This window comes from Mastomys coucha, unplaced genomic scaffold (assembly GCF_008632895.1).
Source record: "Mastomys coucha isolate ucsf_1 unplaced genomic scaffold, UCSF_Mcou_1 pScaffold13, whole genome shotgun sequence".
NCBI classification, from domain to species: Eukaryota; Metazoa; Chordata; class Mammalia; order Rodentia; family Muridae; genus Mastomys; species Mastomys coucha.
Window position 1 is genome coordinate 1,899,396 of NW_022196895.1, and position 11,426 is coordinate 1,910,821.

An 11,426-nucleotide genomic window follows, 5' to 3' on the forward strand; every position below is an offset into this window, starting at 1 on the left:
CCTGTGTTTGGGTCACATCTGTGCACTGACACTGACACTGGCACTTGGCTTACAATGGATTAGACTGCCCTTTTTGCCATGTCTCTGTTGAGGCTTGAAGACTCCTGAGTTGTTCTCCATTCCAGCCTTTTGGTGTGGAGTCAATTCACGCTTAATGAAAAAGGTATTTAAAAAAATTTGACTACTGAATAGGTATTTGGTTTCTCAAAAATAACATGACCTATTGTTAAGAGCTAACAGAAATGGGGACTGGAATCTGCATGAAGCCTAGAACAAGGAGGGGTTGGGACACCACTTTTAGCTGCTACCTTTGGGTTTTCTTCCCACAATGCTTCCTAAGGTTAAACAGTATGCTGAGGCACTTCCACAAGTCGGAGTGTGGCCACTGTGATGTGCTTCCCAACGGTGCCTGCACCCTGACCCTGAGTCCACAACACACCTGAGAAAGAGGGCTCGTGGCAGCTTCACAATGGAGCCCCCATGGTCCAGGGTGGGCACGAGAAGTCTCCCCCAGAAGTCACACTCCTGGAGATAGTTCAGGCACATAAGCCAGCACCAAAGCCTGTATCAGCTATTGCCTGTCCAACAGGACTTGAAGCTGAAACCCTATGCTGCTAAACCCAGCCAATCCTCTCGTTCTCAGGAGCCCAGTAAAAAAAAAAAAAAAAGAAGACTCTATAAAACATGCACAGAACAAAGCAAATGGGCAGCTGGAATGGAGCAGTCCTATCTAGCCTGGAGACTCCTAGTAAATAAACCAAGCGCAACATTTATTGCCAACAATCATGTCACCGGCTCATAGAAAACGAGCCGTGCAGCTGGGAGAGGAGGAGGTTGCGGCCAGAGAAGGCCACGCAACATGCCTGGGCTCAATTATTTACTGTGTGCAGATGAAGAGACATCCTTCCATGTGAGAAGCAGTTCAGCAGAGGAGGCTGGGCTAAGCCAGGAAGAGCTCCCGAGAGTCAGCAAGTGCCCTAAAAGGGAAGGGAATAAACATGACAAGTAATAAAACAGTTCAAATCAAAAAATGCTCTAACTCTCAGAAATAATTTACGGCCAAAAGAAAAGGGGGAAAAATCTGGCTTTGGGATAGTTTTCTGAGAAGCAAAGACATTAACAAAATTAAAGCGCTGGGATGAAGACCCAATTTGCCTCAATGCCCTTCTAGCTTCGTGCAGGCTTGGCAATTAAAAAAAAAAAAAAAGTAAATTTGCATTTAGCTGATGCAGACATTTCCTCCCCTAGCAATGATCAGTGTGCTTTTTGTGGGACTCCAGGCTGACAAAGGGTCATTCCTTTCCTCAGGAGGTTGATGGTCTCTTCAGCTTCAGGGTGGTATGTGCTCAAGGCAATAGCTTCAGCAGAGATGGGCCGATCCCAGGAGTGCCCACCTCCAGAAATGCGCTTAGACAGAGATGTGGATCCCTCTGCTTCTCTGACTTCCTCATCTTGCCATCTGTTTTTTTTCAGAGCTATCTGGGCTCTTTCATTTTTACAGTGATTTTTACATGCTATAATGTACCTCCTTCAGATCTGGCCCAAAGCATAAAAAATACCAACCTCCTGTGGCCATGTGTTTCAAGTACTCTTGCTAGCCACTTCTTCAGGGGATCATCGCCGTACTCTACAGAGTGGCTACAGCCCTGGAAGAAAGACTTCTCTTCAGGTCACAGGGACAAAGTGGCAAAGTACTCTCTTCCACCCCATATGGGCTTTATGGAAGGACAGGCTGGAACTGTGCCAATATCCAAGGGCCTCTCTCCCAAAGAAACCATCTCAGTTACTCCCTCCCCAGTGTGAGCTGCCTTCCCTTCATTCTAAACAAAGCACTGGTTTAAAGGGCCAGAGAACAAGGGCGTCGGGCACTGTGGCACAGGTGCCCTTCTACAGGGTGACATCTAAAGGAGACCTTTCACATGGCTTCTTTGAGTTTTCCCTCTTCAAAGGCTTGAACCCAGGAGCCTGCACTCTACCAGTGAAGCTATGTCCCCAGGTCAAAGAGCCTTCTTAGAGATACTTGGTGGGTGACCCTAGTCCCTTAGTCTTCTTAGAGATACTGGGTGGGTGACCCCAGTCCCTTAGTCTTCTTAGAGATACTCGGTGGGTGACCCCAGTCCCTCTATGCCATGAATCAGTGCCTAAGGACTTGCTTCTAAATTTAATCAGCAACTTCACTGCTTCCCTGAAACATGTTCTGAAAGAAAATGTGGAGCTAAGCATACCTTCTGCTCATCTCTGCTCTCTCCGCTCAAGGTTCCAGAGACTGTCGATCTCTACACCGGGGACTTGAGGCTGAATGGGAGCTGTACAAACAAAGTGCCATCAAACTTAGCTCTGCCTGTGAAGTATGCATCTACCAGAATGGTCATTTTGCCCTTGCCTAACAGGCCAGCTTTTCTGAAAACCTGCTTTGTACCGCAGGATGGGATGGTCTACGAGTCACTTCAGAGTTTGAGTTCAAGTGGTACTCTTGATAGATTATAAGTTTTATAATCTTGAAAATATATATTCTTAAAAACTAGGAGAATCATTGAGTGGTACAGGCCCACACACTGTGTCATCTAATGGAAGGGTCTGAAAGCATCAAACACTTGGGGCCTGCTGTGATCTCTCTGACACCGAGCTGAGGGTGATCAAGGGATAAATCATGGCAAAACGCTTGTGGGAATCCAACCCAAATCTCTTTCACAGCTTTGTAAGACTGTTAGCACAAAGAGTCTCCTGCCTGCACTGCTGCAGCCACAAGGCACCTATGACCAGCTAGATGTTTAAAAGGTGATGCACGACCCATTAGCTTATCCGTCCAAATCTTTCTTCCCTCTGGGAATTTTCTCAAGCCTGTGCCTGGCAAACAGAATAGGACTGGCCATGTGCGCGGAGCTGAGACCTCACTGCTCAGAAAATAACTCTCTGGGTTGTAGATTTTTCTGGTCACAAAGACTTCCTTAAAATAACTTTCTACCAAGCAAGAAGATTTTTTTTATTAGCTGAAGTATCTATTTTTTCCTATTATTTTGAGAATAATATTTTGAGACTTGATAGCTATTCTTCAAAGCACTGCACATTTAAGAAAACAACAAAAATTTTTAAAAAATGTGTCTTGAAAACAGATTTTATGTTATGGTAGAGAGTACATTTTTTAAAAGATTGTTCTAGAGCATATGCAAATAAACCAGAGACTAATAAATATCGACATTTGTCATGTAACTTTATACTACAGTTGGGACTATATTCCACAGCTGTAGAATTAACTATTAATAAATATAATAAAACAGCATCAAAATAAGAGGACACGTACATATATCACCTGCTGTCTTTCTCTCTTACACACACACACACACACACACACACACACACTCATACCCAAAAGCTTGCAATTGAGAACAGTCATCTCTACATTTCAATTTCTTAATTTTGATCTTTTTATTTATTATTAAATAATGTCAACAATATTGGAGAAGGCATGGAATTTTAAAGTGAGATTACATATGTTAGAAAAATGCATCCAGGGCACATATTTTATTTCTTAAGAAAATAAAACTATGCACAAACATTTCCTCTGTACACTGGCCCTGGCCCTGGAGTACTGGCTCCTTACAATTAAATCCTAACAGCACAGATAGTGAGGAAGGTGGTGCAGCATCTCTACTGCTGGATGGCCTCAGCGTCCTGGCCTTGCTTCCCTGGGGAGCTCAGGAGTACCCTGGTTAGAGAACGTCCCCAGGAGAGCCCAGAGTCTGGTGGGGTCCTCACAGTTGTGCTGGTGTACCCAGTGAAGCAGCAGGTCCTCCTTCCTCCCCAGCATCTGAGCACACAGCAGGCAGTGAAAGCCTGCGTGGGACCAGAGAAGCCTGGGGGGGTGCTGGGGACCAGTCATTCCCCACTGGCTGCCTTCACTTTCTACCAGGGCTTCCTCTCTGTTTCGATGAGGGGCTGGCTGTCTTTTCACTCTAGAGAATGCTGGAGAGTCCTCCATAGAGGCACAGGGCTTCCTCTGCTTCCTTCTCTCTGGGAACTGCGTCTGCTGGGGAGCATCACATCTGCTGCCTGGGAGGATCACCTCTTGCAGCCGGCCTTGAATTTCCTCTCCATGAACATGAAGCAAATGAAACTTTATTTCAGCAAAAGACTGAGCAGTGATCTGACAACGGCCACATCTGATTTGCAATTTGACTTCATCTGCCTGGTTTAGAAGGAAATCTTCTTCCAAACTTGACTTGGTTTCCCTGGAAGTGGGAGAAATAGTCTAGATAAGACATACTAGGAAAATGCAATTGGCTATCTTGCTGCCAGGTCTTAGCACCCAGGGATATAAACCATGCTAGGAAAGCAGGGATGGACAGAGCTTTGCAGAGCCTCAGTAGAGAACACAGCACACAGGGCCACCTGCAGAGCCATACAGCTTTGAGAACACCAGGGACCATTTTAGAGGAGTCCAGCATCTCCTCCTAGTGAACCAGCTCCCTGGATACCACAAATGTACACAACAGTAAGATTAGGTAACAAGATGGGAGCTGCCAAGATACCCTGGCACTACTGGAGATGACTGCCCCACTCATCCATGCTATCCCCACCATTAGAGAAGTCCTGACATCTTACTTCAATGATCTAAGAATATGAAAGCAAGTGTGAAGGAGACTGCATGGCAGGCCATTAGGGAAAGGCATGCTAGTGGGGATGAGAAAGAACTACTGCAGAAGAAGAAAGCCAAAAGACAAGGAAAGCTGGGACCAGCATCTTGCTTTTATTCATCATAATACAGAAAGGAAAATATTTAGAGCAACTGGAACAATAAAAACAAGGAGCAAAGGTCCCGGGCAGGGTTTCCTTCTCATTCCTCAGTCACCTTAGCTGAGTGTGTGTGGAACATACTATGGGCACTTCCCTGATCACTGGTGCTCAGGCGCCTGCCTTGTCAGCTTCCAGATTACAGAGCTTGGTTTTATTTATTTATTTATTTATTTACTTATTTATTTATTTGTTTTTTTTGTTGTTGTTTTAAATAATGTCAAGGAGCAGTGCTTACAAAACAAAAGGACCTAGGAAAAAGTTGATTTGGCCTCTCAGGTAACAAAGCCACCTGTGGAGGGTGAGTGGGGCACCTCGGGGTCTGGTGAAGAGGGCATCCTCATACAGCACTGTAAGGTAGATAATGCTGTTTACATAAGAATTCTGCAAACAATAATTTGGGGGAACTATTTTATAGAGACTGCTAAAGGTTATATATAAAAATCTATTATTTTAATTTTTAGACACAAAAATAATGTCACCTAACTGTCCCCAACATACTCCAAACTGGCCTTTGTGCCTTGACTTACACAAGTCTGAGTAGTTGGACATTGTGACTGAGCAGAAACCAACAAGAAATGAGGTCGCTCTTCACAGAACTGAGTGCTAAGAGGTGACATCTTTTGTTGTGGCTGACCTTTAATTTCTGATTTCCCTGCTTCTCCCTGCCAAGTGCTAGGACCGTATAGGCATACAGCACTATTCCTGATGAGTTTTCTGAATCTTAGTCTTCTCAAATTACAACTGTCAGCTTCCCTTCCAGGAGCACTTACCTCTCCAGCGAGCTGTCAGGTCTTTGCACACCAGGATCTCTGTCCTTGTTTTTTGGTGTGTCTTCTGGCTGCAGTTCACTGGGGGAGGGCTCTGTGCTGATCACAACCCTGTGCACCTCCTTCAGATGGCCGAAATAGACTCGGACATGACCAAAGACTTTTGCACAAAATTCACAGCACACTAGTTTCTTGGGGCGATTGTCACCGTGGTGAAGTTTCATGTGTGCGCTCAGGCTGCCGGGACGCACATAGGTCTTCCGACAGATCCCACAACTATAAGGCCTTCTGTTGGTGTGTGTATTCATGTGGTCTAAAAGGTGGTGTTTGAATTGGAAGTGGTAGTTGCAGACTGGACACATGTGCCAGGGCTTCTTAACGCCAGAGAATCCATTTCTGAGTACAGAGCTGGGCTTAGGGGTAAGGCTGTCACTTTGCTTGGAGCCAAGACATTTTGGAGGCAGAGCATTAATCAGAACATCTTGACCTAAGCTGCTGGGAGCCTGAGACAGCGCAGTCGCAGGAGATGCCAGGGGTGCCAAAGCAGACAGGACGATGACAGGCTTGGGCATGATGCTACGGTACTTTCTGGAAGCAGCCCCGGGCTTCTGGTCTCTGGGTTCTTGGGGACTATTTCTTGTCCTTTCTATGCCATCTCCACACATACCAATAATGCATTTCCTCCTTTTGCCCTGCAATGCTAAAATCTCATCTGGCACTTTCCATTTCCTTCCTCTTCTCTTTATCCCACTGCTGGGTTTTGCCTTGTGGCTGAGATCTAATTTGGTGACAGGACAGTAGGCATTTTCATATGCACTCTGCTTAGACCCATGCAGAGCAGGCATCTTGCTGGCTATCTCCGTGGCTGCATCACACCCTTCTGTGATGGACAGTCTCTCATCACAGTTTGCTCTGCAATCAGATGAGGACAATTCTGCAGTATCAGCATCTGGCTCCACTTTGCCCACCGCTGTGGCTTTCTCTCTTGGGACGGGCAGGATAGGCTGCTCACCCTTGGGTACCACAGAGACCAACTGAACTGCACTGCTGAAGACAGTGTGTGCAGGAGCAGGTGTAGTGGGTGCCTCCTTCCTGGCACAACCTGCCTTCTGCATACTTGCTGGGAGGCTCTGAGGGGAAGAAGAGTCCTCTGTAGTGTATGCTGGGATGGCAGGAAGCTCAAGATCGCCACAGCTGTTGGTCACTAGAGTACTCAAATCTCCTTGACCAACACCACTGGTCAGTGTAGCTGTGTTGATGTTCGTGGGAGAAGGGTTTAAAGTGGGCATTCGCTTCCATGGGCTAGGTTTGTGACACAGCTCAGGATGGGCTTGTGGGGAAGGAGTCAAATGACATAGCCGGGCTGGTCCAGGAGGGTCACTGAAGCCACCCTTGGGAGAGCTCAGGTCCTGTTTCTTTCTTAATCCTTTGCTACTTAGTGGTTGGTATCGAGGAATAGGCAGTTTAAGGTTTTCATGTATGGACATTCTGGGCTTTTGAACTGGCTGGGCTGAGGCAACATTTGGCAAAGCAACAAGAGAAAATGTCCCCTCTTGGCCGGCCACCTGCATCAGAGCATAGTTCTGGGTAGGCATTCCCAGAGGCTTGGATGGCAGAGCCAGACTCCTTTGTTCAGAAAGCGAGGAAGGGCCAGGTAGCACTCTGGATGTTAGGACTTTAGGCACAATTTTTGGTGCAATGGTCCTAAACTGGCTCTTACTGTGTAAGGTCCTCCCACTCTGTGCTGTTCCAGAAGGGACATCTGATTCGCCTGCAATGACAATACACAGATTACTACAATGTATCTGTTCTGGACTGCAACTTCAAATCACATCTGATCAGGGCTAGAGACTGGCCCAGCAGTTAAGAGGATACACTGCTCTTGACATGGGTTCATTTCCCTGCACTCATGTTGGGTGACTCAAAGGTGCCTCAACGTCAGCTGCAGGAAATCCAATGTCCTCTTCTGTTCTGTGCAGGCACCTGCACTCATGGGCACACACCCACATCAGTGAAATTGTGAGTGCGCGCACACACACACACACACACACACACACACACACACAAAAACACACACACTTATAGAATTTAAAAAAAACCTAATTTATCTGTTCAGAACAGATTCCTTGGCCTGTAGTCATCTTTCTAAGCAACTACCTATGTCCTTCAAGACAAGGCTTAAAGGTCACTTCCCTGCCTTGCTTTCCCAAGGACTGTAATTCTCCACTGTTGTAACAGAAGTCTTGTGTTAGAATGTCAGCCATTAAACAGAGCTTCTAGAGAGCTGGAACTCCGTCCTTCTGGTCCTTGTGCTCTGTAAGCCCTTTATCCAGCTCTATCTTTACCCAAATTTGAGCCAGAAGCAACCCCACTTTCCTTCCTGACCTCCAGAGCTGCAATGCATTTCCTCTGGAACATTCTACTGTGTCTTTTGTTTCATATAGATGCCTTGCCAGCATACCTAAGCTTGATGAGGCTGAGGCATACTAGAGAGATAAGTGCATCGACCACCCATTGCATCTTTGGTCGGACACAAATGCTTTTGCATCCACTGGCTTCTTGCTCTGGTTTAGGCTGCACCATTTGGTGCTGGCAGTGTAGTTTGCTTTGCAAAGTGATGGGTTCCAGACTGAAGGTGGCTTTGGTGCTGTTCTTATTCGACTTGTGAATTTTCTTTTCACACCTTTCAAAGTATTTATGTATGCTTTTGCAATTAAATCGTAAGTATTAAAAAAAGCTGATGTGACACTTTAAAAAAAATGTTAAACATAACCAAAGAGACAAAGGATGGAAAAAGTACAGAGCTGAAGGGGGTGGGAGTTGGGGACCATGAATCACAAAGAAAGCACCTTCTAGGATAGTAATTGGGACAATTTTAATTGACAGAATAATGTTCCATTCATCCCAGATTTATTGGTCTGACCACAGAGCAATTACTACAACCTTAAGAGAACAATTAAGGAAACATTTTGGCTCTCCCAGTCTAAAGACTGAATCATCCATTTTATTCCCCAAGGCCTCAAGGTCATAAGGCCTGGCTGTGGAGAAGTTTCTTATTTTTAAGTGTCTCATATTAATCAAACTTCATTTAAACTTACATGTACTAGTGCACACACTAGTTTAGGAACTGGATATTGCAAGCCCATAAATTCCCTTTCTGAAAATTGTGGGGATGCATGAGTGTTGGAATTTACACTTTCAGATTTTAGAAAAGTAGTGAGATAGAAACACACGTACACACACACACACATACACACACACTACACAACTCTGCAGGGCATTCATAATTAAACCCACTGGCTATATCGGCAGCAAAGTACATTAGTATCATAACACAGTAGGCAAATCAAAGATCTAAATGGTTTTATTTCAGTTCAGGGTTTTACGTCTGAATGACTTAGGTACACCATTTTTGACTTTAGATTTTGGAGCTCTGTGTAAAGGCTTTTTAGAAACACCTGTTTGAGGAATGCCAGGGATAGGAAGGTGGGAACCTAAAAATCCACTGAAATATAGGGTAACAGTTTTAAAATCAACCCCTACTGACTGCACAGTTTGTGAGCCAACAATCTGAAAGAAAACTGCTTGTTAACACTATAGTAATAAGCAACATAGTGGGAATAATTTGCAAAGTATGAAAACTACTTTAGGAAGTTCTTTACTATTAGGTTAGGGAGCACCTATATGCAACCTGCATGAGAGTAAGCTGCACACAATAGCTGCATTGAGTGAGGACAGGGGTAGGTAGAGGATGTTGGGAAACATTTCACATCCTTTGAAACATCTTTTGAAATTATAATGAGAATAGTAAATTATGCTGCTGGGGTTAAACTGCAGCAGTGAGAGCAGCAAAGAGGGCAGGGTAAGAAACAGACACACACAGAAGAAAAAGTATGAGGGGAGGGAGGGACGAGACGAGACACGATGCAGAAGAACTGACTCTCAAGAGGCAGGACACAAAGATGTCAACCCAAAGAATAGCACTCAACAGCCAGTGTCGAGGTTTCCTGACAGCTTCCAGAGACTGAACTTGGGAAAAATAATTCTTCCTTTTATGACTAGGTATTAGAAAGCAAGCTTCTGAGAGGCTGGATTTTCAGAAGAGAACCTTAATACATGCTACACTGCCATACCATAGGGAAGGAGCTGACTGTGACATACAGCCTGACCCACTGCTCTCCATGTATCTCTCCAACATGGCAGGGACAGGTTTATACAGGAAAAGCAATGATGTCAGAGAAGAAAGATGCTCTGATGGCTTGAGAGCTGTTTAGATGAGCTTCTGGGAGGATGTTTAACTAAGGAGGCAGATCCATAGGAATGGGCTGGAGTGCCAGTAGAATGCAAAGGATGAAGGAACAAGCAGGCTGGCCATCAGCATCACTTGTCATCTGCCTCCTGACTGGCTGTAGTGTGAGCAGCCTCTCATACCCCACCACACTCCCCTCAAACCCTCTTCCTCCCTGCCCTGCCTCAAGTGGCTTTTGCCAGGCATTTTGTCACAGCAGGAAGAAGAGCAACCAACCAGAGGCAGAGTGTAGATGCGAGCAAAGGGCATTCCTGGAGGTACCCAGCTCCGCCCCAGCAAGGCCAGATGCTGATTACTTGAGGGAACAGTGTGGACGGCCTGCAATTACAGGCCGAGGTGACTGGTAAGTGGTAGCCAGTGGAGTCAGATGCTGGGAGATGAAAGCCTATCAGCTGGCTCATGATCCTTAATCACAGCTGCTCATATATGTAGGGTGAAGAACAAGCTTGGCCAAAAATATTGAGGTTAACATGCTGGCATGCATCTATCAGGAGGTGCATGAAAAGATGAGGTTTCCCATAATGGTGGTATGCTGCTCCACTGCTCAGAACCACTAAAGATAGGAAATAAACTGGTGCATTAGTGGTAAAGTGAGGCAAAGAGTATAGAACCCCAAAAATGGGAGAAAGAAGAGACACCAAACCCAGGAACTACTTTAATGGCCAACAGTAAGCTAAGAATAATTCAAACCCAATACTTGGTAGTTGTAAAAGGAAATGACAAACTGATATGGAATACTCTCAAGACATGAGCTTTTTAGGGGACACTATCTTATCACTTAAGATTTGAAGTTGGGAGGATCCTCTCAGCTTCCAAGTGACAGAGGTGGATCAGCATCCTTCTCTGCCCCTTCCCTGCAAGTGGAGGGCCTACCTCCAGGGAGCGCCTTAACCCAGAGACTGGGGTGAGAGCTGCCATTTTCTCTCTGGTGAGTTTCTAAGACCAGAGCAGCCAGCTGGGAGGCACAGACCCCACAAGTTGCAGGGGACTTTCAGGGTGGCAGGGACAGGACAAGCTTAGTCAGAGACACTAAGAACATCTAATACCAAAAATCAAGAGATGGCGAAAGGCAAACGCAAGAATCCTACCAACAGAAACCAAGACTACTTGGCTTCATCAGAACCTAGTACTCCCACTGCAGCAAGTCCTGGATTTCCCAAAACACTGGAAAAGCAAGAATTGGATCTAAAACCATATCTTACAATGCTGATAGAGGAACTTAAGAAGGACATGAACAACTCCCTTAAAGAAATACAGGAGAATACAGGTAAAGAGGTACAAGCCCTTAAAGAGGAAACAAAAAAATACCGTAAAGAATTACAGGAGATCACAAGTAAACAAGTAGAAGCACTTAAAGAGCAAACTCAAAAATCCCTTAAGGAATTGCAGGAAAACACAAAAAAACAGGTGAAGGAATTGAGTAAAACCATCCGGGACCTAAAAATGGAAGTCAAGAAAATAGAGAAATCACAAAAAGAGACAACTCTAGAAATAGAAATCTTAGGAAAGAAGTCAGGAAACATAGATGCAAGCATCACTAACAGAATACAAGAGAT

At 45.2% G+C, this 11,426-nt stretch overlaps 1 protein-coding gene across 7 annotated transcripts in view; it reads right to left on the reverse strand.

Annotated features, from left to right (window-relative positions):
* Window positions 1-752: 752 nt before the first annotated feature.
* The window catches only part of Znf438 (zinc finger protein 438), a 90,071-nt gene continuing 79,397 nt past the window's right edge, over window positions 753-11,426 (reverse strand). For 6 of the 7 annotated variants that reach the window (XM_031364906.1, XM_031364904.1, XM_031364905.1 and 3 more), the window contains 2 exons: window positions 5,565-7,332; window positions 3,402-4,229 (listed from right to left, as the gene is read on the reverse strand). In XM_031364906.1, the coding sequence (XP_031220766.1) occupies window positions 3,665-4,229; window positions 5,565-7,332 (2,333 nt within the window). In that variant the 3' untranslated portion in view covers window positions 3,402-3,664. Of the gene's footprint in view, window positions 978-1,563; window positions 1,647-2,225; window positions 2,307-3,401; window positions 4,230-5,564; window positions 7,333-11,426 lie in introns of those variants that run through there. The other variant, XR_004117135.1, reaches the window with a different exon arrangement.